The following is a 25,645-nucleotide window of genomic DNA, read 5'->3' as shown; positions in this document are numbered from 1 at the left end:
ATAAAGGTCCATTGGCAACTAAAAAGAAATTTAAAAAATATTGTGAAATTAAAGAGAATTAGGTGAAAGGTCCAAACAAAACTGAGAATCTATAATCCCTATAATTAGTTTTTCTTTATAATGTAAACAACTTAATTCTTACTGTTGGATCTAATAGGCCATAGTAAAACAATTGTTTGATTTTGGGGGGAATTTTAATTTTTTATAAAATTTCAAATGTCTGGGAATCCTGGCTGGACATGGTGGTGTATGTCTGTAGTACCTGGATATATTTTTAATGTTCACAATTAACAAAGTTCACACTTATCCTTTTTATAACCATACCAAAAAAAAAAAAAAAAAAGTCTTAATTATCTAGGGAAGTGGTTCCTGGCATGAAGTCCCCAGAACAACAGAATCAATATCACTTTGCAACTTGTTAGCCATGCAAAGTCTCAGGTCAATCCTAGAACTACTGAATCAGAAACAAAGCAATTTATGTATAGCAAGTACCACAAGTGGATTCTGATCATGCCAAAGATTGAGAAACACTGAAATGAAATGGCAGCCTGAAATGAAATGAAATTCCAGCTACTGTGGAGGCTGAGGCAGGAAGATCACTTGAGTCAAGCCTTGAGCAAGGAAAGTTGTGACCAACCTGAACAATACAGAGAAATTTCAGTTTACAAACAAACAAAAATCTCAGAGATTTGTTTGTGTTTTAGTTATGTGAAGGTTTATTCTGTCATGTTGAAGCCAGATTTAAAGTTAAGTAGTCAGTGTAGTTAGGTAAATCAGGTCTAATATCCAAAATGGAGGCCATGTTGAGAATGAATTCCAGGAAAAGCAGAACAACTCTTGGAATGTTAATGAAGTCCCAGAAAAACCGAAGGCCCAGAGCCCATCCCAAAGAAGTGTTAATGAAACAGCTCCCAGGAAACATAAGATGCTGACTCAAAAGTCCTTCCTGCCCAGATTACTTCTTTGGCCCACCTGTGCCCCACCCTTTGGGCCTTCCCACCTACATTCCATCACTGAAAGATAACAGAACAAAGGATAGGAATGGGGGGGGGGCGGACCAGATGAAGACCTTAGGTATAAAAAGGGGAGACAACCGCACTTCCACTGATTCCACCTCTTGGGACCCCTTCTTCCTCCGTGAGAAGTCTTTTCGCTGTCCTTTAATAAACTTCTACTTTCCACTTTGACCTTGCCTTGGCGCCTCGGCGTGCTTCTCTGGCGTTATTCTTCAACATTGGGGAAGCAAGGACCCAGCATAAGTCAACAGCAGTAACAATGTATTACTCTTTATCTCAGAACAGTTCTTGGGAGAACAAGAGATAAAAGTTTCATAAACTGCATGAATAATCATCTTCTTCTTCTTCTTCTTCTTCTTCTTCTTCTTCTTCTTCTTCTTTTTCTTCTTCAGTTCAGGGGGAGTGAATTCAGGGGTATTTTACAACTGAGGCACATCCTTTATATTTGTTATTTTGAGAAAAGAGTCTCACTAAATTGCTTGGGCCCTCACTAAATTTCAGAGACTGGCTTTGAACTTGCAATCCTCCTGCCTCAGGCTCCCAGCAGCTGGGATTATGGGATTACAGGTGTGCCCCACCCCACCCAGTTTAGGTGAATCTCTTAAAGTTGCACAGAATAGGCTGGGACTGGGGCTTGGTGACAGAGTGCTTGCCTAACCTAGAGAGCTCTGAGTCCTGGTGGGCCCTGAGTTGAATTCACTCCCAGTAGGACTAAAAAATAAAAGAAAAAAGTGTTATACTTTCAATGTGTTTATGAGTCATAACTATCCCAGTCAGTTTTTTTTTCTTTTAGTAGAAGACTTGATGACAAAAATTAATTAAGGAAGGCAAGCCTAAATTCCCAATATAAAAATAAAATTTTAAAACTTTTTCCCCATCATAGAATGTCTCCTCAAAAAAAGTAAGGGTTTAATATACTCGGAGCATGAGATTTTCTTTAGTATATTTCTCAGCCATAGCTCTTCCATTCATAAATTGGAGTCATTGCAAAATTAAATAGGTGATAATGTTTTTTTTTTAAAATGTGTTTATAAAGCGATCAAAGTGTAGATTCCATGTGTGTGACATCTGAAAATCATATTTTTCACTTAATCTTTCCGATGTTTTAAAAAGAGAATTCTGCATACATGTGATTCCCCCCAAAAAGCTGAATCAGCACGAGATCAGCATTTTCAAAGTTCGTTACCTTCAAAGAGGTAACCGGGTGTTCCCTAGCGTTCAGTTACCTGAACTGCCAAGGCTACTATTTTAAAAATCTTTCCTCAGTCCCAGGTTCCACAATCAGTACAGTTTGATACTGGGAATTGAACCCAGGGGAAATTTAGCTCTGAGCTACATCACCAGCCTTGTTTACTTATTTGTTTATTTTTAAATTATAAGACAGGCTAAATTCCTTAGGTCATCATTAAATTTCAGAGGCTGGCATCAAACTTGTGGTTCTCTTGCCTCAGTCTCCTAAGTGGCTGGGATTACAGGCATGCACTACCACTCCTGGCCTGGATTTTCTTAATAAATATAGATTTTAGACTTTACTGAAGAGAGAATGGTGCTAGAAATTTTGATTAAGAACTGGACATAAAGCCCCCGAGTTTAACATTTATGGGCCCCCAGAGTACAGCTGTGATTTTAGAACCCAAGATCATTTCTAGAAAGCACAATTGTAAAACTTACCAAACCATGAGTTGTGTATATATATATATATATACACACATATATGTACGTTGGAAAACTAAAAGGTCAGGTGAGAATTCTCATTCCTTCTGAAACCCGTTCATTCCTACAGCTAAATCTTGGTTTAAAATATGCCAGGAAAGGGAGGTACCCAGATTTAAAGATCATTTTGGAAGAGTGGGACTATGAGTTATTCCTTTCTAAAACACTATTTTCCCAAATCAATAATTAAAGAAACTATTTCTGATTTTTTCCATTGTTGTTTCCTTTTTGTTATAATAAGCACATTACAGCTGACACAGTGAGCTCCATCTCTAGTTCAGCTATTCAGAAGACTAAGGCAGGATGATGTCAAGCTCAAGCCTGAACAACTTAGACTGTATCAAAAAATAAAAATAAATAATTATAATGTAAATTAAACATTAAGTTGCCCCACAAAGTTCTATGAGCTAGGACTTCTTGGCCTTTCTCCCCTGCACCCCTGAAGTGGGTCAGGCAGTGCCAAACCAAATTTCTGCCATTTATGGAGGCCTTGGGAAGTGTGATCTGGAATGTGAGGGCAGGAGAAATCTCCAGGGTGGAGTGGGATCAGTGATGTTCTTAGATTAACATAAAAAAAAAAAAATCATCATTCTCTGCATGACAGGATAGAATTAAAGCCAATCTCAAAGAAAACATTTTCAAATTTTCTAAAACATTTGTTAAGTGATGATACCTCTTTTCTGCCATTTTATAAACAAAAATAAAAATATTCCAAAAAATATATTCAAATTTGACATTTGAAGGGTAAATTGGTATATAATCAGCGACTGTTGATGAGAGGAGGTTTCTACAAGACTGTTTATGGAGATCTCTAATTTGGACACACCTAATCAATCATCCAATCAATCATCCATTCAAGACTATCCCAAACTCCAAGAAATGCAATCTTTTGGAGAAAATGGGTGTGGTTTCTGGGGCAATAAAAGGACACTGCAAGAGCCCAACTTGTTCTTCTCCAGAACTCACACAGTGCCTCTGGGACTGGCTGAGAGATTTCGGAAGTCTTCCACTACCACAAGAGGCCCTGATTCCTGTGTCGACTTCATATCATTACTTCTGCAGCAAGTATTGGTGAGCCCACAGACATATTTCTTAGGTGAGTGTACAGAAAAGCAGCTCCTGCTACTTTCCCATATCAAAGCAAGCAAATTTGTGAATTTTAATTATCAGTAAAATGAACTTTATCAGTAAAATGACTGCTGTTTGTTGTCTTGTTGCATGCCTTGGAATAAATTTGATGATTGATTTTACATAAATAATTTATGTATTCCATTGTTGTTACTATGTATTAAAGGAACCAGTTTACATCCTCACAAAAGTGTACAACAGTTCCTTTTTCTTACATCCAGAATTTATTATTTGTTTTGTATTCTTGATGATTGCCATTCTCATTGGAGTGAGACTCACAAGTTTAGTTTTGATTTGCATTTGCCTGAGGGATAAAGTTATTAAAATTTCTTTCTTTTTTCCTTCCTTCCTTCCATTGTGTGTGTGTGTGTGTGAAGAGCAGGAGAGTACTAGAGATAGAACCCAGGGGTGTTTTACCAACTGAACCATATCCCCTGACCTTTTTATTTTTCATTTTAAGACAGGATCTCATCAAGTTGCTTAGGCCCTACTAAGTTGATTGATGATGGGCTTGAATTTGTAGTCCTCTTGCCTCAGATTCTCTAGTCTCTGGAAGTACAGGTGTGCACTTGGTGCACACTGGGCATTTTTTCATATAATTGTGGGTCATTTGTACTTCTTTTGAGAGCTGTATGTTCAGTTCATTAGCCTATTTATTAACTGGGTTATTTGTTTTTATAACACTTAGATTTTTGAGTTCTTTCTGTTCTGGATATATCTATATCTATCTATATATATATTATAATATTATATATATTATCTGTGGGAAGAGAGTTGTTTCCGTGGTATGCAGAAAGCTTTTAAATTGGTGCCATCCCATTTACTGATTCCTGGTCTTATTTTCGGAGCTGAGCAGGTCCTATTCAGGAAGTGCGCTAAAATGCATTCTGCCAGAAAGCACTGCTTGTTTCCTGGTGGCAATTAAGTTAATTATGTGTTTTTCCAGTGTGATAAGTATTTGGTAATGATTTTAATGACTTGCTAGATATACCTATTTGTTGTAATTTATGCATTTTTTTTATTACAAGAGTATAGATAATAAAGATAGGAGAGTACCTCAAGAGGTTAGTATATTCCTGTTAGTAGATCTTGGCTGAAATCGGATTCAATTTTGCAATGTTAAGCTTAATCATCAGCCCTTAGGTATTTATTTATTTGTTTTTATGTAAATTTTTAAATTTATATATGACAGCAGAATGCGTTACAATTCTTATTACATATATAGAGCACAATTTTTCATATCTCTGATTGTATACATAGTATATGCACACCAATTCCTGTCTTCATACATGTACTTTGGATAGTAATGATCATCACATTAACCCTTAAGTATTTAGAAATTGTTTTGGGGTAATGAATTCTAGTTGAAATAATAATAATAATGATAATAATAATAAGTAATAATATCTAAGGAGATATTTAAATAAAATAATTAAAGTAATAGTTCAAGGGTAGGGGCATTTCTTTCTCTTTCTTTTTCACTTTTTTTTTTCTTTTTTTTACAGTGCTGGGAACCAAATCCAAGGCCTCTGCCATTTTGGGCAAGACTCTACCACTAAGTCCCTAGCTTTCATATGCCCTTTTCTATACCAATTATGGGCAGTGAGCAATATGATTGATGTTAAAAGCATTCAGAATCCACATTATAAAACTCTAATTGGGTCAAACATTCATGGTTAAGATCATTTAGAGAAATGTCACATTTTTATGAAACTGAGGTTCTTTCTTTGTTTAAGAAAAGAAGATTTATAACTTTATTTGATAATTCACATTTTCTGTAGGTATTTGAATGTGGCAACTGCAACATAGGATACCAAAGTGTCATGATTATTGGGTGAATCTTTATCCTAATTATGTTTCCCAAACAATTGAACATGGATACAATTATGTTTTCTAGACAGCTTTGCTGAGCCTGGTATCCATGTGCATATCTAGAGTCCCCATCTCCTTCACAGCAAATTTATGGATCTTGAGTGCCAGAGGTACATGCCTTGAAGCCCACTCCCTGGATGGGCTTGTGATTGCTGATGGGGCATTTTTTGGTCACCACTCCTTGATGGCAAAACAACCCTTCTCCCCACCATTCTTTGTGGGAGCCACTCTGCCTGTGCCCAAGCTGGAAAGGAAGAGCACTAGGGATTATAAGGTTCTGTTTTATGCATGAGGCAAAAATAGGATGGGGATGCTGATGACTAGGTAAGCAATAGTGATTTCTAAAGTTTTTGAGAGCTCTCTTTATACCTCCATTTTCTGTTTGTGCCATGCAAAATAAAGGCTATTCTTCCTAGACATAGGCTTATTACTGGGTCATAACTTGAGTACAATTTTGATTAGTTTAATCCTAGAAGCTTGGGAGGCTGAAGCAAAAAATTGTGAGACCAAAGCCAGTCTCAGCAAAAGCAAAGAGCTGAGCAACTCAGTAAGATCCTGATTTTAAATAAAACACAACATAGTACTGGGAATGAGGCTCAGTGGTTGAATGCCAATGAGTTCAATCCCTGGTACCACCCCCCGTCCCCCAATTTTTTTTGTTTACTTATTTTTCTGTCTTTCCAGACTACATATATGAAACTGTTCTGATTCTCTTCGCTTAAAAAAATAGGGAAAAAAGGAAGAAAAGAATGGACTCAGACATCCTGCAAGTCTTCCAGAGAGAACTCACCTGCTCCATCTGCATGAATTATCTTATAGACCCAGTCACCATATGCTGTGGGCACAGCTTTTGTTGGCCCTGTCTCTGCCTTTTGTGGGAAGAAGCCCAAACTCCTAAACGTTGCCCTATGTGCAGGGAGCCATCACAGCAGATTGACTTCAAGAGCAATATTCGTTTGAATAATCTGGTATCCATTGTCAGAAAAGCCAGTGTCAGGCATTTCCCGAGCTCTAAGGATCACATATGTGTGACCCACAAGGAGAGAAAGATCTTCTGTGAAGAGAACAAGACCCTGCTGTGTTTGCTCTGCTCCAACTCCCAGGAGCACAGGGCTCATAGACACTGTCCCATTGAAGAGGCTGCTGAGCAGTACAGGGTAAGCGATGCTTCTGAGATAGCTAGAGGGCAGGGTGACTAAGACTATAAGGCACGAGAACCATTGTTACTGAGTGCCATGTACAAGTATAGGTAGCAGTGATAAAATTATGAATAAAGTATGTGAGAGTATCTATATTCATGGAAACTGAGTGTGAGGAAATTAATTTATTATAACCTATTTCAATAACTTGATGATATGGTTTTACTGCTTAGGGCAGTTCTCATGATTATAAGAGTGTCTAAACTAACAAAACTAAATGTTCTGCTGGATGTGGTGGTGCACACCTGTAATTCTAGCTACTCAGAAGACTGAAGCAGAAGGATAATCAGTTGGAGGATGGCTTAGGAAAATTAAACCCTTTCTCTAAAAAAACATATATAATAACTCTTAAAAGGACTGTTGATGTAGCTCAGTGGCATAGCACTTTCCTAGCATACATGAGACCCTAGGTTCAATTGCTAGTATGGTGGGCAGGGAAGTGGTACCACAAATTCAAAGGACTTTTATATAGGATATATTAGAAGGAAACTCACAGAATATTAGTGTCTTTAGATCCAAATTCTGAAGCAAATTGTCACACTACCTAAGAATTAACTTTGCCCATGTATTTGCCAATTTCTCTAGGAAAATGGTTTTATGACATAATGTGATTCCATAGTCTGAATCCCCTAAAATTGGTAATTATCCACACCAAGCAGGGAAACCCTAGCCTCTGTGCTGCATAAAACTTTTTTTTTTTTAAATATAAATTGCTTGAAATTCTTCATCATTGTCGGCCTGAAAACATAATCAACCTGCTTGTCCAGTGCTCAAATTTTGTTCTCTTACAGGAGAAGTTTCTAAAACTAATGAGATCTCTTTGGAAAAAGATCCAAGAAAACCAGAGAAATCTAAAAGAAGAGAGCAGAAAAATTAACCAATGGGTTGTAAGTATGAGAGTCTATTTCTCTCAGAATCAACCTAGGATAGGAAAGGTACACATTTATTGATTCATCAAGTGAGTTGGAATCATCACAAAATTTTAGGAAGATCTTTCTTGATAGCTTCTACTTGTTGGAGTACAAAACCACACTGCTACTCAGTGAGAGTTGTTGAGCTATGGAGCAGGGAAGTTTGATATTATTGACCTATTTACTAACAAAAATGAAAGTATTGCATACAATTATTTGTGAGTTATGCATGAATTCAAAATGGCTTGCATTCAGACTTTCTGATTTGAAAATATATATATACAGGAATTACCAATGAAAATCTTTCTTTCTGGTTGTTTCAAAAGTCACGAAGTAGATGAGTTTGAGAGAGGAGTGTTCTGCCTCTTAATATAGTTAATAATGAGTGAAAAATAAATGAAGAGAAGAATGAATTAATGGTTTATGAGAAGCAGAAAGACACAAATTTATGTACATAGTTTACTAGCATAAGACATGAGTCAAAATGAATAGATGATGTTATAAAGTGGAGTAGGGTAAAGTTGACCTGATATTTGATCTAAGAAATTTGTGTCCTTGCAGTGGTATGTGCATCTACACAGAGAGAATACCAAGGCAGCTTATAGGATGCTGCATCCCAGTGTCCATGAAGAAGAAAAAGAACATTTGGAGACACTTTTAAAGGAACGCAAATTGACTATACAGCAAATTAAGAAAAACAAAGCCAAAATGCTTCAAAAGGGGAAACAACTAAAGAAAGACTATCAGGAGCTAATGAAAATGTGCCATAAACCATATGTGGAGCTGTTTGAGGTAAGTAATTGGGACATGACTGAAAATGTTTTGTGTCTTGGCCCCATTATTTGGTGCCAAAGATATATTTATATGCATTCTGCATTTTTGGTGGGATCTTCCCCCTTTGGGAATAACAGACACTGTGATTTCTATCCTCATGCAGCAAGCAATCTTTGTTAAATTGTGACAGTAGGTTCCTCAGGATATGTTTATTTCTGAAATTATCGTTTTGTAGGTTACTTCATTAAGAAATAGAAAGAAACCGGCTGGGGCTGGGGCTGGGGCTCAGTGGTAGAGCACTTGCCTAGCATGTGTGAGGCACTGGGTTCATTTCTTAGCACCACCCCTAAATAAGTAAATTACATAAAGCTCCATCAACATCTAAAATATTTTTTAAAGAAAGAAATAAAAAGAGCTATTTATTCATGGGTATTTCATTTTTGTCAAGCTGAGCAACATGAAAAAATTTGAAAATAGTTAACATTTATTACATTCTTTTTTAATTTGAATGTCCTTAGTTCAAATTGTCCTTAGCACACGTCACTATGTGAATAAGTCCTGAAAAAGATTTCTTTTCAGACAGTTGCTGGTTTGCAGCATTGCAGAATAACCCTCAGGGTTTTGAATTTAGCAAAAATTAGATTCTTCCTGTTTTACCTTTATGGTAGAAAATTAATTTACAAGGAGTGTTGAGGTGGTGGTTGTAATTTTTTAAGTTTCTCAAATACAAAGGCTTAATGGTAGAATAGCTAATTCTGATGAAATTTAAGCTTTTCTTTCTTTTTGTTTTTTCATTACAGAATTTAGAAGACACATTGGCAGAGTAAGTTTGACTTTTAATGCAAATTGGGACACCACAAAGGCTGTGAATACCAATGTGTTTCTGATAATGAAGAAAGTTGAGATGGTGTACATTTCCTCTATGTGTCTGTGTTTTACTGAATATGATTTCTTGTTCCCTTTTTATCAAAACTGAGCTTTTCCTTCCCTGGAGCTGAAGGGTGTAGTTATTACTGAACTTAAGCAGAGGTTTCTAAAGACAGCTATCTATAATTTTAGATTTCAAGTCATAAACAAATTGAGGTGCGTGGAATAGTCCTTACCAGGTGATAGGTGAGAGAAGTAGGCAGAGAAAAAAGTAAGAAAGATTCCTTAAGACTAGAACAATCCTGATCTGGGCACAGTGAAGCAAGCCTGTCATCCTAGTGGCTCAGGAGGCTGAGACAGGAGGATCATGAGTTCAAAGCCAGCATCAGCAATTTAGGAGATCTGTCTCAATTAAAAAAAATATATATATATATACGGGGGATGCTTTCAGCACTCCTTGGTATCAATAAAAACAACAACAACAACAAAAACTAGAACAATCCTACCCCATGATTATGTAGTTACACTAAATGTCAGTGTTAGATCATTGTTAAGTGATATAGGAACCTTTAGGATAAAACTCCTACATTAACATACTGTCAAAGTGTCCTTTCATTTATTTTGGCTAAAACTTTTGGAGAAATTTACAAAGACTCAGCCAATATCTCAAAGGTCACTGAGGCAATCTAAGTTTTTCTTTTAGACCCATTACATCATTTAGCTGAGCAATGTTTTTTTCTGTCAGCCAGAAGTGTTTGCATCAGCTATCTTTAAGTGTTCTCATCTGCCTTTTAAAACTTTTATCATGTGCTCTATGATCTCCACTTGAGAAAAGTAAGAAATATATGCCATCTCTTCAACTTGAACTATGGATCCTTAATTGAGCATGTTTAGAAAGGTACATATTTTGGCTGGTCACAGTGGTGCAGGCCTATAAACTCAGCAATTCAGGAGGCTTAGACTGCAATTCAGGAGAATGGCACATCCTTTGAAGTCAGCCTCAGCAACTTAATGAGACCCTATCTGAAAACAAAAATGGTTATGTGAGTAGCTCAATGGTAAAGTGTCCCTAGATTCAATCCATGGTACCAAAAAGAAAGAAAGAAAGAAACAACAGAGAAATGTACATCTTTTTCTTTTTTTCTTCCTTTTTATTCATGGGGATTTCAACAAGGGCCTCCTACTTCTCAGGCAAGTTCACTGAGAAATATTCCCAGTCCAGAAATGTACATCCTAATGCAATGGTCCCCAAAGGGAATATATATAGACTCCCAGAATAAAGTCCTCAAGCTTTCTTTCTTTGGAGAGAGAATTGCTTTTCAGACAACTCCCATCCTCTTCTTACTTCCTGTGGGCTATATATATTTTTCCATTCTTTTATATTCTGGTGTGCTCCTTGGCTTTACAATCAGCAAAGTGCAAACCCTTTTCATTAGGTTTCATTAGAATATGATTTTGATAAAGAACCTTTTGTTGAGCCATTATGTCTTAAACACTATTTGAATCTAGCATTGTTGAAGTCTTTGGTGCCAGAAAGATCAATTTATTTATTTATTTTTCCTTGCAGGTATGAATTAGTGTTCCTGCACATGCCCCGGCCTGTGAGGCCACAGCTCAGTGCTCAGCCCATCACTGGACTGAGAGATGAACTTAACCACTTCCAAGGTGGGTTTCAGTCTATTTGAGGGAGAGCTACACTGTGCCCTACAATGATGGTTTTCTATGGGTAATCATTCCCTCTTCATTAATCGTTGACCTAATAAAAGTGATCAGCCTGCAACTAAGAATGCAAAACATATTTAGTGATGTACACCATGTTATAATATGTACCAATGCAAAGAAGAAAACATAAGTGAAATGTTGTGTACAAGCTCTGTCATAAAAATTTCAATTAAGGAAAGGAAATAAAAAGTCTCACTAAGCCCTAGAAACATGATCACATACAATATCATTTGTTCACTGAGTCACACTAATGGACTCAAGTCAAGACAATTTCAAGAGCAATTAATTATGATAATGGGTTTATTGAATTTAAATTTGTAAAAATGGTTTTCTTTAATGTTTTCTAATAACTAAATGTGTAATACATTACACTTGATATAATAAACAGTACACAAATATAAAATAATGAATTCGCAGAACATTTTATGAACAATGATGAAGTAAGTCATCACTTGGTGAAGCAGTATATGGAACTCCACGGCAGACCTAGCCCTGACAGGTTAGTTTAGCAGAAAAAGGGTCAGATGGAACCAAAAGTAAAAGGCAGAAAATTCTTAACGGGAAACCAATTCTGTAATAAATAGATTTTCTTAAATATAAACTTGGTTTCTTAACCAGAAGATTGTAATATCACTGATACATTTATGTAATTATGTAATAATAATCACATCTACTATCCATGATTACATTTATTTTTGTCTTTTTTTTTTCACAAGAGAGAGTAATGGAGGTTAATTTTATTGCTATGGACTTGAGAATGCTCAGGTCTCCAGATTTTTAAGTGTCATAAAAAATAAGCAGCAGAAGTAAGCTCTATAATCATGAATTTTTAGGAATATTTTCCCTGTAGTTAGTAACTGTTCGGATTTACTGGTAGCCCTTAAATCTGATATTTTTCTAGCCAAAGCTTTTCCATTAATCTTTGCTTGTTTTTCCTTTTAAGTCTCTAAGTCAACTCTCATTTTGTATGAATTGGGGCGGGGGGAAGGTCTGATTTTGGCTGAATTATTCTCTCTTCACAGTGAACATTTCCTTCCGTAATGAAATAAGCAGTCACAATGTAGTGCTGGGTGATGTGAGAAGACTGATGTTTGGAGAAGATGATGAAGATGAAGCTTTGAATTCTGACAGATCAAACTATTTTGCTGCATTGGGAGAGCAGATCTTCACTTCTGGGAAACATTACTGGGAGCTGGATGTGTGTGGCTCCTGGGACTGGGCTGTGGGAGTCTGTAGGGATCCTGTGGTAAGGAAGAACCACACACTGCATGAATTTGAGGACATGTTTCTCCTTTTATGTGTGAAGGAGGACACACATTTCAGTCTCTTGACCACCTCCCCAATATTTTCTCTCTATTTGGAGAGACCTATGGGCCATGTTGGTGTGTTCCTTGATTTTCAAAGTGGAAGTGTGAGTTTTTTGAATGTTGCCAGGAGTTCCCTTATATGGAGATATCCTATTGGGTCCCTGAATTTCCCTGTCAGGCCATTTATTTTCCACAGTCCACACATAATTAGGGATAATTCAGGAAGCTAACTTCTCTGCCTGAGCACTTCATATTCAAGGGACCCATTCTCAGTTCAAGCAGAGCAATTACAATGGCTGTCTTCTTTCCCTATTTTAATGTAAACTCATTTTATTAAATATGAAAATATGATACAATATGAAATTTTGTTTGCTCAATTTTACTTTAATAAAACTATCTTTAGTTGCCTATAATATAAGCTGTTGTTGTTTCAATGTTTCATGACCTTTGTGTGATAACAAACACATGTATTTGTGATTCTGAGTCTAGATTAACACAGGAACACAAGAGTTTTCACATCTACACAGATCTGGCCATCCAGAATGCATCTGTCAGTTTGAAATCTTCTGGATCTATTCAATTCACCTAAAAGGGGAAAAGGTAGCATAGGTGTGTGTGTTACCATCATGGTGGGCACATATAATTTTTCACATTAACTTAATGAACAGGCATTGTAGCTCAGAAGAATGTCTGGCATTCAGGGTTTGATTCTATCAGGGGTGGGTATATGGGGGTTTAAGATTTATGATCATTCCCCAGGGCATGAGACATGAGATGGGAAGATAGTGAAACAGAACACAAACTTGTACTCTCTACTGACTTTTCCATCTTGCCATGATACAATAAATACTCAGTTGATTTTTTATGGTTTTCATGTCATACTCAATCATGTTTATGAATGTGTTTCTGCCATCAAATGTTCTTCCTGAAATCAACAAATGTTTGTTAATAAAAAATGAAAATGTAAAGCTTGGTAGACTTTGTTGTCAGCCATACCCGGGAATGGGTGTTCACTATGTAGACTTGCCAGTTTTATTTCTTATCACTTCTGGTGAAAAGACTTATGCAGTTTACATTTCTTGAACATTTATTGTGTAGCTTATATATAAATATATCCTGTATGATTTAAATACAAAAATACTTATACTGCTGTGCTTGGTGGAACATGCCTGTAATCCTAGTGACTTGGGAGGTTGAAGCTCAAGATCAGCTTTATCAATTTAGTGAGGGCCTAAACAAATTATCAAGAGCCCACCTCAAAAGTAAGTAAGGGTTGGGGTGTAGCTCAATGGTTAAGTGCCCTGGGTTCAATACTCAGTACCAAACAAAACAAGAAAACTACCTAGACTACACTAATTATGAAAAATAAGCTGAGCCAGGAAGAATTAAAGAGATTTAAAATAAGGTGATGTTTCCAAATGAGATTTCTTTAGGTTCTGTGTGTTCCCTCTCAGGTGAATCAGTTTAAGTGATAGACCAGCATTCATTCTAATGACTGAGTTCAGATAATATAATGCAAGTAGAGCTTACCCTAGTACCTAACAGAGTATCCAAAAAAAAATATTGGATGAAATATTAAAATATTATTAATAGAAATAATTAACTACTTTAGTTTTCTTTAGATGCATTTACTTCCTACCATTGTCTTATCTATGATGTCAAGTGCTACCAGCAAGCTCAGTCCACCTTCTTTATTCTCAGTAGGTGAAGTTGCTGCTAATAAGATGGAATTTATGCAGTTTCTTACATTCATGTTCATACTCATATATTTTTAAACTTGACAGTAGCTTCATTTCTGCATTTTAATCATGCTCACGAAAAAGCAACTTAAAGTTGTTTAAATTTTTCATATAGAGTACATATTTATGAAAATGCCTGCCTTAGGCTTAACATGAATTGTTATGTTCTAGATCGACACAGTTTTTAGTATTTTAGTATTTTTCTTCTAACATTAGAATGAAAGCATAGTGTAAGCACATATTGTGCTAGCCTGAGGAAAGTTTCCAAAGTTCTGCTAACATAATAGGACAGAAAAATATTAGAGGATAATGTTAATGAAAGGCAAGAAATCTAGATTTCCAGTTTTGAATGTTAAGGAGGTTCCACTATTTTGAAATTTGAAATTATTATTTTATAGTATAATGTTGATTTTGAAATTTCCCCCGAGATAAAATAATGTACCAGGGGAATATGAAGGTCCATAGTGATAAGAAAGCATAAAATTGGACTTAGAATGATGTAGACCATCAAGAATGAAATTGACATATTATTAAATCACTAAGTCAAAGGTGCTGTAAATCTCCTTTATTGTGTCAAACACAAAATACTTTTATACTTTGAAGACAAATGTGTACGAAAAAGAATATGTGTTTTATAACAAGTGAGATATGTCTGTTTTTTAAAAAAAGAAAATATTGATTGTGGGGGTATATTCATGAAAAAAATGATGAGTTGTGAAGAAATTATATCATTTATAATATGTTTAATTCCACCAAACTGTGGGTTAATTTCTCTATTTCTTGTTGGTATTGGAAATAGAACTCATTGGGTACTTTACCCCTGAGTCACATCCCCAGCGTTTTTTTTGAGACATCGTCTTAAGTTGCACAGGGCCTCACTAAGCTGCTGAGGCTGACCTCCAACTGGTGCTCCTCCTGCCTGTCTCCCAAGTCACTAGGATTACAGGTGTGAGCATGTGGCTTGAGGATTTGTTTCTCACTGGTACTCAGTGTAAAGTCAAGTCTCTCATAGAATCTGTTAGGGCACAGGCCAATCAATGCTAATTTTAAAGGAATTGGCCAGTGTGTTGTTGTCATTTGTTTCTCTGAATATAGGAGGTGGTCAAAAGGAAGATTTTTAACAACTGGATTTTTAATTATGTATGCAAAAAAGGACAATTTGTTGCCATGTGCCATCCAGCAGAAAAGCTAAAAAATATCCTGAGAAGCAAGCCCCTGGAGAATGGCTTGGTGTTTTCTACATCCTTTATGTTTCCATTCTATTCGTTGAAACTTATCTTTTTGGCACACCCAGCTGCAAGATATTTCTGGGTATGCCGGATACACAATGATAGAGATTTTATTTATTTAGAAAAAATAAATAATAATGGGCACAACAGAATATACACTCAAGATTTCATGTTCAGTGCAATAAGGTACATTTTTTTTTTTTATTTCAGGGATTGAATCCAGGAGCTCTTAACCACTGGACCATAGTCTCTGTCCTTTTGTTTGTTTGTTTGTTTGTTTGTTTGTTTGTTTTATTTTGGAACAGTATCTCACTAATTTGCTGAGGATATCACTGCTGTGCGTACGCAGGCTGGTTTTGAACTTTTGATCCTCTTGCCTTAGCCTCCAGAGTGGCTGGGGTTACAGGTGTGTGCCATTGCACCCAGCTGAAAGTAAGGTAGTCTTTAATCAGGGATTGAGGATACTTTGAGTTGAAACCAGCAGTGTTTCAAGTGTGGGTAAACTCTGCTCTTCAACCTTGGTAATGTGTTGAATGTTTCCTTATTATTTTCTAAGTGAGGGTCATTTGGCAAGGAGCAGCTTACTTGTTTTTAATCTCTTAAATGGATGACTAAAACAGAAACAATTCTCCAAATTATGAAAATGCTTTACAGACATGTTCCTTATTCTTACTCTTCGAACCAACTAGATTCCATAGTTGACTCTCTTCCTCCTGTTAATTTTACACAGTCCTTTATTAACTAAGTATATTATTGAATTTTTTCCTCACTGTGACCAAAATACCTGACAAGAACAATCTAGAGGAGGACAAGTTTATTTGAGGCTCACAGTTTGGTTTCAGAGATCTCAATTCATAGATGGCTGACTCCATTACTCTGGGTTAAGAGTGAAGCAGCTCTTCAGAGAGGTGGGGTCCAGGAGAGAGAGGCTGCTCCCCTTGTGGTAGCTGTAAGAAAGGAGACAGGGTGGGGGGAACTGGAACACAGGGAAGATGTACCCCAGGATAAATTTATGTATCTATTTAGTAATTTCTTTCCAGCCATTATAACAAGAACTTCTTACTCTAATGATGCTTCTGAAAATATTTAATTACATTTTAAAAAACATGTTTGTGGCTCTGGAGATTAAACCCAAGGGCACCCTACCACTGAGCTGTTCCCTATTCCTTTTTAATTTTTTTTTTTTTTTTGAGACAGTATCTTATTATACTGCTGAGGTTGGCATCAACTTTGTGATCCTCCTGCTTTGGACTCCTGAATCATTGGCATGATAGTTTTGCAGGATTGCATGCAGGTTGTTACATTTACTTACTACCTTTCAGTTTTGAAGACCTGTATCAGAATTATTATAGCCTGGGATATAAAATAGAAAAGTAAAACTAAGGCAAGAAAACTGGAATCCTTGACAATTACATCAAAGATAAAGACTCTCCTTATTATTTATTCATTCACTTCTTTTATTTTTCTTTTGGCAGAAATTTAATTCTTCAAAGAAATATCAATAAAACCTTATGGGGAAAGTGAAAGTAAAGTGACCACAACACTCAGAGCAACCAAGAGATCTTTTTATTGCAGCAGTGCAACAGAGGAGAAAAGAGAAAAAGAGAAGTGGTCGGGGGGGCGGCTGGGGAAAGCTTTTATAGCCCTTCTGCTGTGCTGCCGAAATCTAACAGCCTCTCTGGGTTTGCAAGCTGCCTTGTTGGCACACAAGGGGGTTAAGTGCTTGGCCTTCAGTGGTGGGTTGAGTGTCAGCCTTGAGCAGGGGGTTGAGTGATCAGCCTTGAGTGGGGTTGAATTTTCAGACTTGATGCAAACAGGTGATAAAGGACCAGAGAGAGGGGGTTTGAGTGTGTGGGCTATCCTGCAGCTAACATTTGTTCAGCCTGCCCTGCAGACAACACAGTTCAGCCTGTCCTGCACTTAACATTCCTCCCTTTTTGTTTTTCTAGGTGACATGGGGGCAGTGTAAAATCCTCTGGCTACTTCCTGCTTAATGGTGTTTGGCTTGGGACCTAGGAGGGAAAGTGGAGGAATGTTCGGGGGACAGGTCTGGGAATACCAAGGAAGCTAGAAATAATATCCAGTGGCTATAGACAGTTATTTTGGCAGGGACAAAGTCCATAATAGTTCCTTGAAGCCATAGGTTGTCAATGGCAGGCGTCAAACCATTTCTGAGCGGAGGAGATACGTGGTATCTGTCATTGGTCCTGTCACAGGGACTCTAGGAAGTATCTAAGGTGGCTTGGTTGAATCCAGTAATGTTAAGAGTGACAGCCTGATTGCAGCCAGTGGAAGAGCAATTGCCTTGACCCAGAAATTGAGAGTGGGTGGTGTCATCCTGGTGCCATGTCACTTGGATGTTGAAGCGCCATTGTATGGGGTCCTGTCCATTGAGGTTCCAACAATTGAGAATGCAGTTCCTGAAATAAGACTGAATCACCCAGTCGAAGAGGGTCCAATTCAGCTTGCGGTTGCACTGGGATTGAAGCAATGAATGTCACAAGAAGGCACCGGTCTTCGTGTTCCCTTAGGAGTTTGTGTAGAAGTATGAGATTAGGCAGGTAGGACACAAGGGGAGGAGGAGTGATTGGAAAGTTTTGGTTGATTAAGAAAGGGTTCCCATAGGGTTTCTCAAAAGGGCTAAGGCCTGAAGGAGCTCTAAGGGCTGCCTAAATTCCAATGAGGGCCAATGGCAGGAGATTGGGCCAGACGAGCCTGAGTTCAATAGCAAATTTAGTGAGATGATCCTTGAGAATGTCATTAGGCCTCTCAACCTTACCTGAGATTGGTGGGGGATGTGGAGACTCCAAGTGATGTTGAGGCCTTTGGAGACTAGTTGAAAAACCTGAGAAGTGAAGCCCAGGCTGCTGTCTGACTGGATGGAGGCAGGAAGTCCAAACCTGGGAATGATCTGCTGGATGAGGATGGAGGTGACAATGTTAGCAATTTCCCTGGATGTAGAAAAGGCATCTATCCAACATGAAAAAGTATCAACCAAAGTAAGTAGGTAGCAAAGCTTTTTGTGCCTAGGCATGTGAGTGAAGTTGATCTGCCAGTCTTCACCTGGCTGGTGGCCCCTCATCTGAGGTGTGGGGAGTTTAGATTTGATGCTTCCTTGTGGGGATACTGTAGAGCAGACAGAATAAGCAGAGTGGACCTGCTGGAGAGTAGCTCTCATTCCTAGGAAGAGAAAGAGGGGTTGTGAAAACTGGAAAAGGGGTTAAAGAAGGTTTTAGATGGGCACAGAGTCTCTGCAGCCAGAGGAGTTGGTCATGAGTCGTAGGTCTCCATCTTGGGCATCAGGGCTGGTAGTCTTAAAGAAGTAGTTGATTGACCAGCTTGTTGGTGAATTTGTGTATCTGATCTTGCAGGAACTTCTGTAGGCAATTTAATAGACATGGTCCTATTAGGAGAAACATAAAGTGCTGGGAGCCATCAGCCAAGTAGGTATGACAATTTCCTTGCCAGAGTACCCCCATGTTTCTTTAGTGGAAGGACTCATGGAAATAGGACATTTTGCAGCGACATTGCATGTAAGGTGACCTTGCTCAAGGACCAGGGCGGATCCGTGTTTAGGGTGTTCCCGGTTTAGGATAATCCGAGTTTAGGGCGTTCCCCGTTTAGAATAGGGCGTATCCTGCTGCCTGAGTTCCCCTTGAGTTCTCATGGGATTCAGAATATATTTGGGAGACAGAAGCCCAGTGGGTGAATTTGGGCAGACTACATGGATTTCCCCAGAACGTGTTTGTAGACGACCGGTGTGAGATCGGGAATAAAGAATTGCTGTTTGAATCTACAAACCTGTGAGTGGCTCGTGATTTGTGCCCAGCCAGACTGCGGCAATAAAGAGGACTAATAGGGGTCCTGTGAGGGGGAAGAGCCAAGGCCATACTTGACTGAACATTCCCCATGGAGACTGTTGGCTAGTTCCTGTCTCCTCTTTTCTAGCTGTTCTTGTCCTTTATTATGCCTAGGAATGACTTTTTTGGCTTAACTGTTTTTGGTAGGTGTTTAAAATCAAGCTGGTCAAAATTGACTTTGTTACTATCTATTGTTAAGTGTCAGCCAAGGTCCTATAGGGGTCACTTGTAGGGGAACTTGAGAGCAGCTTCTTAGTTCTGCTAGTGCCATTTGCGCTAGGATGGGTTCAGGTCTTGCTGGACCGTGTGGCTTCCCTTGGAAGCATTAGGGATGTCTCCTGTCTCCAATGACCCTCCTATTCACAGCAAGTGCACTGATTGGCTTTTCATTCTCCAGTGGTCTCATTAATCTCCCTGATTAGGACGTTTTGTGGCCCAGAGTTGCAAAGGTCTTTAGAGAAGTTCCCTGTTCCCTGGATTCAGGCTGACTCAAAGGGCCAGAGCCAAATATTGGTTTTCTTGGCCATTTTAATTTAACTTTAAGTCTTGATCTTAAACATCCAACAAATTCATTCTGACATGTAGTAAGATGGGAGGCAGAGCCTTATCACAGGTTAGGCAGGGCTCTTTATAAATCTTAGGTAAAGTGTTCTAGTATTGAAGCTGATTTTTGTTTTTAAATATCATTTTATAAAGTTTACAAGTGTTATTGTTTGAGGTCACATGAATACTAGCTGACACAATATGATATTACATTTAAATTGTACCCAGTGTATAGAACATTATATTTATCTTATTGATAACAGGTCCAGTTGTAGGAAATTAAATGATATAAATAAATCTCCAATATGTTATTTTTATAAGCCTAAAATTACCATGCAACCCTTTGGAGAACAGCAGCTTGATATAATTTTTTTAAAGCTTCTATTTTAATGATTATATACCTGGAAAATATGAACACATTTAATATATAAAGAAGAGTAATAGTATCACAATTACTTTAATGTTTTTATATTAATCAAGTTGAGCTCTTAAAGAAATAACATATTACAATATTGCAAAACAACAGTTGTTGTTTAACCATAGTTGTAGAATCCTTAATTCCTTCAAGATTACTTGCTCAAAAAACTTACATATTTAACCAACTTACACAGACATTCTTTATCATTTGCTTAAACCTTCTTATTTACTTAATTACATAGACTCTCTTATCCAGAAACACATTTTCCTTCTATTAAATCCATACTTAGAACCTTCTAATTTCTCTTTCCTATCTGTTAACTCCTTCTTTATTCACACTTTGAAACAATCCTTGTAAATTTCTGAATTTAGGCAAATTATTCCATTTTAATAAGAGATATTTTGTTATTTGTAGTACACAGTTAATCACATCTGTTTACCATTTCATGAAAATATAAACAATGTCTAAGTATATAGAATTATACTGTTGTAGGGACGGACAAGGCAAGGCACCTAAGATAGCAGTGAAGATAGAAAAACAATCCTATTTGGTTGCAGCCAGATTCAGAGGGCACATCTTCTGCTGTAATCAATTAATTCCCTGAACCCCAAGTTTAGGTAGTTTCAGAATTTTGTACCCAACATGTAAGGGAAGGGGCTCAGAAGTTCACAGTCTGCAGAAGTTCACAAAAAGCAGGGTTTTTTTTTTTTTTCCCTCTGTTCTGGGCAAGTTAATCCTTCAAGGACACCTGGGAAGGGGAGAGCTTTTTCTTCCCTTTCTTTCCTCCCCCTGCCAGCTGTTACCATGGAGCCCAGATTGTAACTTCCTTTATCTTAGAAATGTAGCCATCTCTGTGAAGCCCCAGTTCAAGGCCAGAGGCCTTGTTTACATATTTTGTGAAAAACTAGTAAGGGGGTGTATAGCTTTTGGAGTGCTGATTTTTCCAGCCAGTGGCCAAGTAAAACAGGGCAATATGAAAAGAGGAAGTTTATCTACAGTAAACTCTTTTGTAGAGATTCTTTTGCTGACAGTCCTAAAATCAGCCATGGTGAATATTCTGGAGAAGGTCAGTTAAGTCTTTTCTGTGGGTCGAGTAGGGAGGGGGAAGACGGGAAGGCGGGGCTGAAAGCAGCTCCATGGATCTGAGAATGAGGAAGGAGATGTAGGATAATAATGGGAAAGGGGTTTGGGATTTTCCCTAGCAACAAAAACTTGAGCAGTAGAACAAGTAGACCAGAGGGGAAGACAAGAGTGAATATCCCAAAAAGCCTGTAAGGGACAATTCTTAGTAACCTGTTTTCAGTGATGACAAAGCAACTTTAAAGGCCATTTTCACCAGATCTCTGATACCCGTCTGAGGGCCCTATTCAGCTCATTTAAGCTTTGGGTAAGCTGGTAAGAGGACCGGGTGTGGGCACTGACAGGAGAAGAGAGGGGTGAGTGGGTGGAGGGATAACTTCAGTACCTGCTACCTCAGCAAGGGGGCAATGGTTTGAGGAAGGGCGGTGGTTTGGGTTTTTGATCTAGCAATTGGAGGGGAGAAAGTGGGTTGTTGAGTCAGGAGAGACGGTGGGGAAGCTGGGGCAGAAGGTTGAGGGTGAGGACCTATTCGAGCCAGGTGATAGGGTGGAGATTCATCAGCAGGATCAAAAGTAGTAGATGAGTCCTGAGGAGGAGAAGATTGTAGATTGGTGGTTGTGGCGGTTGGTTTGCAAGCTAGAAAAATTTGGAGAGGTTTGTAGGAAGTGCAGAGAACAGGATTGGATTGGAGCAAGAAGAAAGCCTGGACATAAGCGATCTCTACCCATTTTTTTCTTGAATGCTCACAGTAATTGTAGAGATCTCTTAGAATGGAGGGATCTAGGGACCCAAAAGGGGGCCATCTGCTTTGGTTGTCTAAGGGATAATTGGGCCAGGCCTGGGTGCTATATTTTATCAATTTTTTGGGTTTGATGTCAGGTGTCAAGGAGAGAGTTTTGAGGTTATCCAAGAGGCATTGTAGGGGAGATTCGACCAGCAGAGAGGACACATTACCCATGTCATAAACTTAGTATAAGGAGGAGGGAAGAGGACGCAAATGTAGTATAGGGGAGAAGGAAGGAGACGCAAACGTACTATAAGAGCAAGGGAAAGAGATACAAAGATAGTATAAGAGAGAAGGAGGAAACTGATTTATTGACAAAAGGGGTGTCCCTGCTAGAGCCAAAAATCAGGAGTGCCTTAGTGGCAGGTTCAAGCTGCAGAGATTGGTCATCACCAAATCCTGACAGTTGAGGCTCTTGTCCTGAACAGAGCCAGAGCCATGGAAAACATTGGCCAAGGCTGTTCTGGACCCCTCCTGGAGAGGCCACATACTCCCGGGGCCAGAAAGAGGGAAAAGGGAGAGGCAGGGGAAGAGAGAGGAAGGGGAGGGTAAGTGTCTCTCTAGTGGCCGAGTATTGAAGGTGTGAGGACTAGGACTTTATGATAGCCACCGAAATCATGAAGGTCTGGTTGGGGTGTGATGTTCAGTTCTCTGTCGTATGTTCCCAGAGGTTACACAGTCCTTTGAGGGAGACCTACAAAGCCTGTGCTGGTAAACTACCAGCTGGGAAGGGGATGGGGAATAATTTTGAACCCAGGATTCTAATCTACCCAAGGAAGGAGTCCCTGAGGGCCACTGTTGCCGCAGTCTGGCTGCAGCAAAATAACCGGGGGGTGATGAACAACTTGTGTACATTGATACAGCAGGAGTGGGAGCCGTTTATTGTAGGACAGGAGGGGTATATATACATTACACAGAGCTTATATTAATTAACATAAACTAGATACAGCAGTCAACCAATAAGAATCTCCATACTTAATGGCTCACTGGCGTTACTTCACAAACCACTCCCTCTGGCAAAATGCCAGGCGCCATCTTGACTTATTTACAGATCCTAACACACTGTAGCCTTAAAGGCTGTGGTGGGGTGTTTTCCTCCCCGCTGTTGGGCAAAGAGGTTTGCCGGACAATCAATGGTCAAACCCACCATTGGGTTTAGGACTCCAGGAAGGGAAAACTCACCAATTGAAGGCCAGAGGTGGATAGAGTTCTGGCGGTCAAAAAAATGGGTTCAGGCTATGCAGTGAGTGGCACTTCCGAAGGAAGAGGGACCCAAAAGTGGGTTTTAACTCTCTTCCCGGGTTTCGGCACCAATTAAAGGAAAGTGACCACAACATTCGGAGTGACCAAGAGATCTTTATTGCAGCAATGCAACAGAGGAGAAAAGAGAGAAAGAGAAGTGGGGGGGGCGGCTGGTGAAGGCTTTTATAGCCCTTCTGCTGTGCTGCCCAAATCTAACAGCCTCTCTGGGTTTGCAAGCTGCCTTGTTGGCACACAAGGGGGTTAAATGCTCAGCCTTGAGCAGCAGGTTGAGTGTTCAGCCTTGAGCAGGGGGTTGAGTGCTCAGCCTTGAGTGGGGTTGAATGTTCAAACTTTATGCAAACAGGTGATAAAGGACCAGACAGAGGGGGTTTGAGTGCGTGGGCTATCCTGCAGCTAACATTTGTTCAGCCTGCCCTGCAGAAAACATACTTCAGCCTGTCCTGCATCTAACAGAAAGAATAGGATGTGTTGAGTTATAACAAAGCAGGTGAATGTAAAAGGAAGACTTACAAATTGAAAAAGAATATCATTGATACAATGCTGGGAAAGGCATTATATGAAGGACACACTGTGAAAAAGAAATGAAAACACAGAAATAGAGAAGCACTCTGCCAGGTCTAGCAGAACAATTCGTTTTTATAAGGTAGTTTGAGCAGAAGCTAGGGAAGTGCATAAAACAAAGTGAACTGATTAGCATCACTTTGCTTTCCTTGTAAGGGTGAAAAGAACCCTTAATGTTAACAGAGCATTATCTTACTGTGTTGGATAAAACTGGCCTGTTTAGGTGATTGGCCATTCTCTCCTGTTTTCGCAAAAGGAGACTCCTATCCATATTATTTATTTATTTTTAAAATTGATTTTATTTTTTTAATAACCAACAGAAGAATGCATTACAATTCTTATTCCACATATAGAATGCATTTTTTTCATATCTTTGCATATAAAGTATGTTCACACTAATTCATGTCTTCATACATGTACTTTTTTTTGCATTACAATTCTTATTAAACATATATACCACAATTTTTCATATCTCTGTTTGTATATAAAGTATGTTGACACTTACTTCATGTCTTCATACATGTATTTTGGATAATGATGCCTATCTATTTTATTTAACAAATACAATATATATTTTAAATGTAATTATTTATTATGTACCACTATACCAATTAAAAATATGAAAATATTCAAGTGTCAAATTTTTATGGTTTTATTAGGTTAAATTTCCCACCTTGGATTTCTGTAATCTTTCCTTTGAAAGGTTGAGGGAGAAAATAATGCTGAGGCCAGTCACCAAGGCATATAATTTTTTGAGACCTCAAAATCTTTCAGTTGAGAACTCGGCACTTGCAGTTCTCCTGCGTCAGCCTCCTTAGCAGCTGGGATTACAGGCATATGCCACTGGTCCCTGCTCCTTCAGTGCAGTTTTGGAGAAATATCATTTGTTCACTCATGTGTTCCCATACACCATCCCCTTGGATGGATATCTTTCACCTTCTTTGTGCATTGTTTTTCCATTTCCAAAGAAATCTGGGAAACATACATTTCTAAAGATATCTGGGAAACACCCATAAGTAATTTTACATTACCATAATTCTATTTATAAAGAAAAGAGAAAAAATATCTGTTCATGGTTTATTACCATCTTCACTGTGAGGTCAACTTTATTTTCAAGATTGTATATTTGTCTTCATTGCCTGAGGTCCTGTCTTCCAAGTGATCCAGTCTGTTGGTGATGTTATGTATTGAGTTTTTAAATTGGCTTATTGTTTCTTTCATTTCATGGGTTTCTGTTTTTTTTTCCCCTCAATATCTCTCTCTTTCTGGAAGTACTCTCTTGCAACCTGTATTTGCTCTCTTATCTCTTTGTTGTGTGATCTATCTTTGCCTGTACTTGTTCTCTTATCTCTTTGTTGCCTATATCTGCTTACTTAGATCATTCTTTAATTCACAAATCATTTTAGTTATGTATATTCTGAACCCCTTCTCTGACATTTCACCTACTGCCCTATCTATGGATTCTATTGTAGCATCTTGGTTTGGTTGGGGCACTTTCCTCCTTTGTTTTTTCATGATGTCTATGTGTCTTCCTCTCTTGCAGTGTAGATCAAAGGTATTACAGCTTCTTCCCTATTGTCTTATGGTGTCCCCATAGATTACCAATACCTCACTTCTAAGGGAGAGATCAATATCACAGCACTCAATTTACCCAACGTG

At 38.4% G+C, this 25,645-nt stretch overlaps 1 protein-coding gene across 1 annotated transcript; it reads left to right on the top strand.

The window, feature by feature from the left end:
• Positions 1-6,478: 6,478 nt before the first annotated feature.
• LOC143387921 (tripartite motif-containing protein 43-like) lies at positions 6,479-12,739 on the top strand. Its single transcript, XM_076842015.2, has 6 exons — positions 6,479-6,886; positions 7,720-7,815; positions 8,401-8,631; positions 9,414-9,436; positions 11,048-11,145; positions 12,225-12,739. The coding sequence occupies exons 1-6, from the start codon at positions 6,479-6,481 to the stop codon at positions 12,737-12,739; spliced, it is 1,371 nt and encodes a 456-aa protein (XP_076698130.2).
• Positions 12,740-25,645: the final 12,906 nt, after the last annotated feature.

This window comes from Callospermophilus lateralis, chromosome 2 (genome assembly GCF_048772815.1).
Source record: "Callospermophilus lateralis isolate mCalLat2 chromosome 2, mCalLat2.hap1, whole genome shotgun sequence".
Lineage (NCBI taxonomy): Eukaryota > Metazoa > Chordata > Mammalia > Rodentia > Sciuridae > Callospermophilus > Callospermophilus lateralis.
The sequence above is the reverse complement of the archived record's forward strand: the minus strand, read 5'-3'. Positions and strand labels throughout refer to the sequence as shown.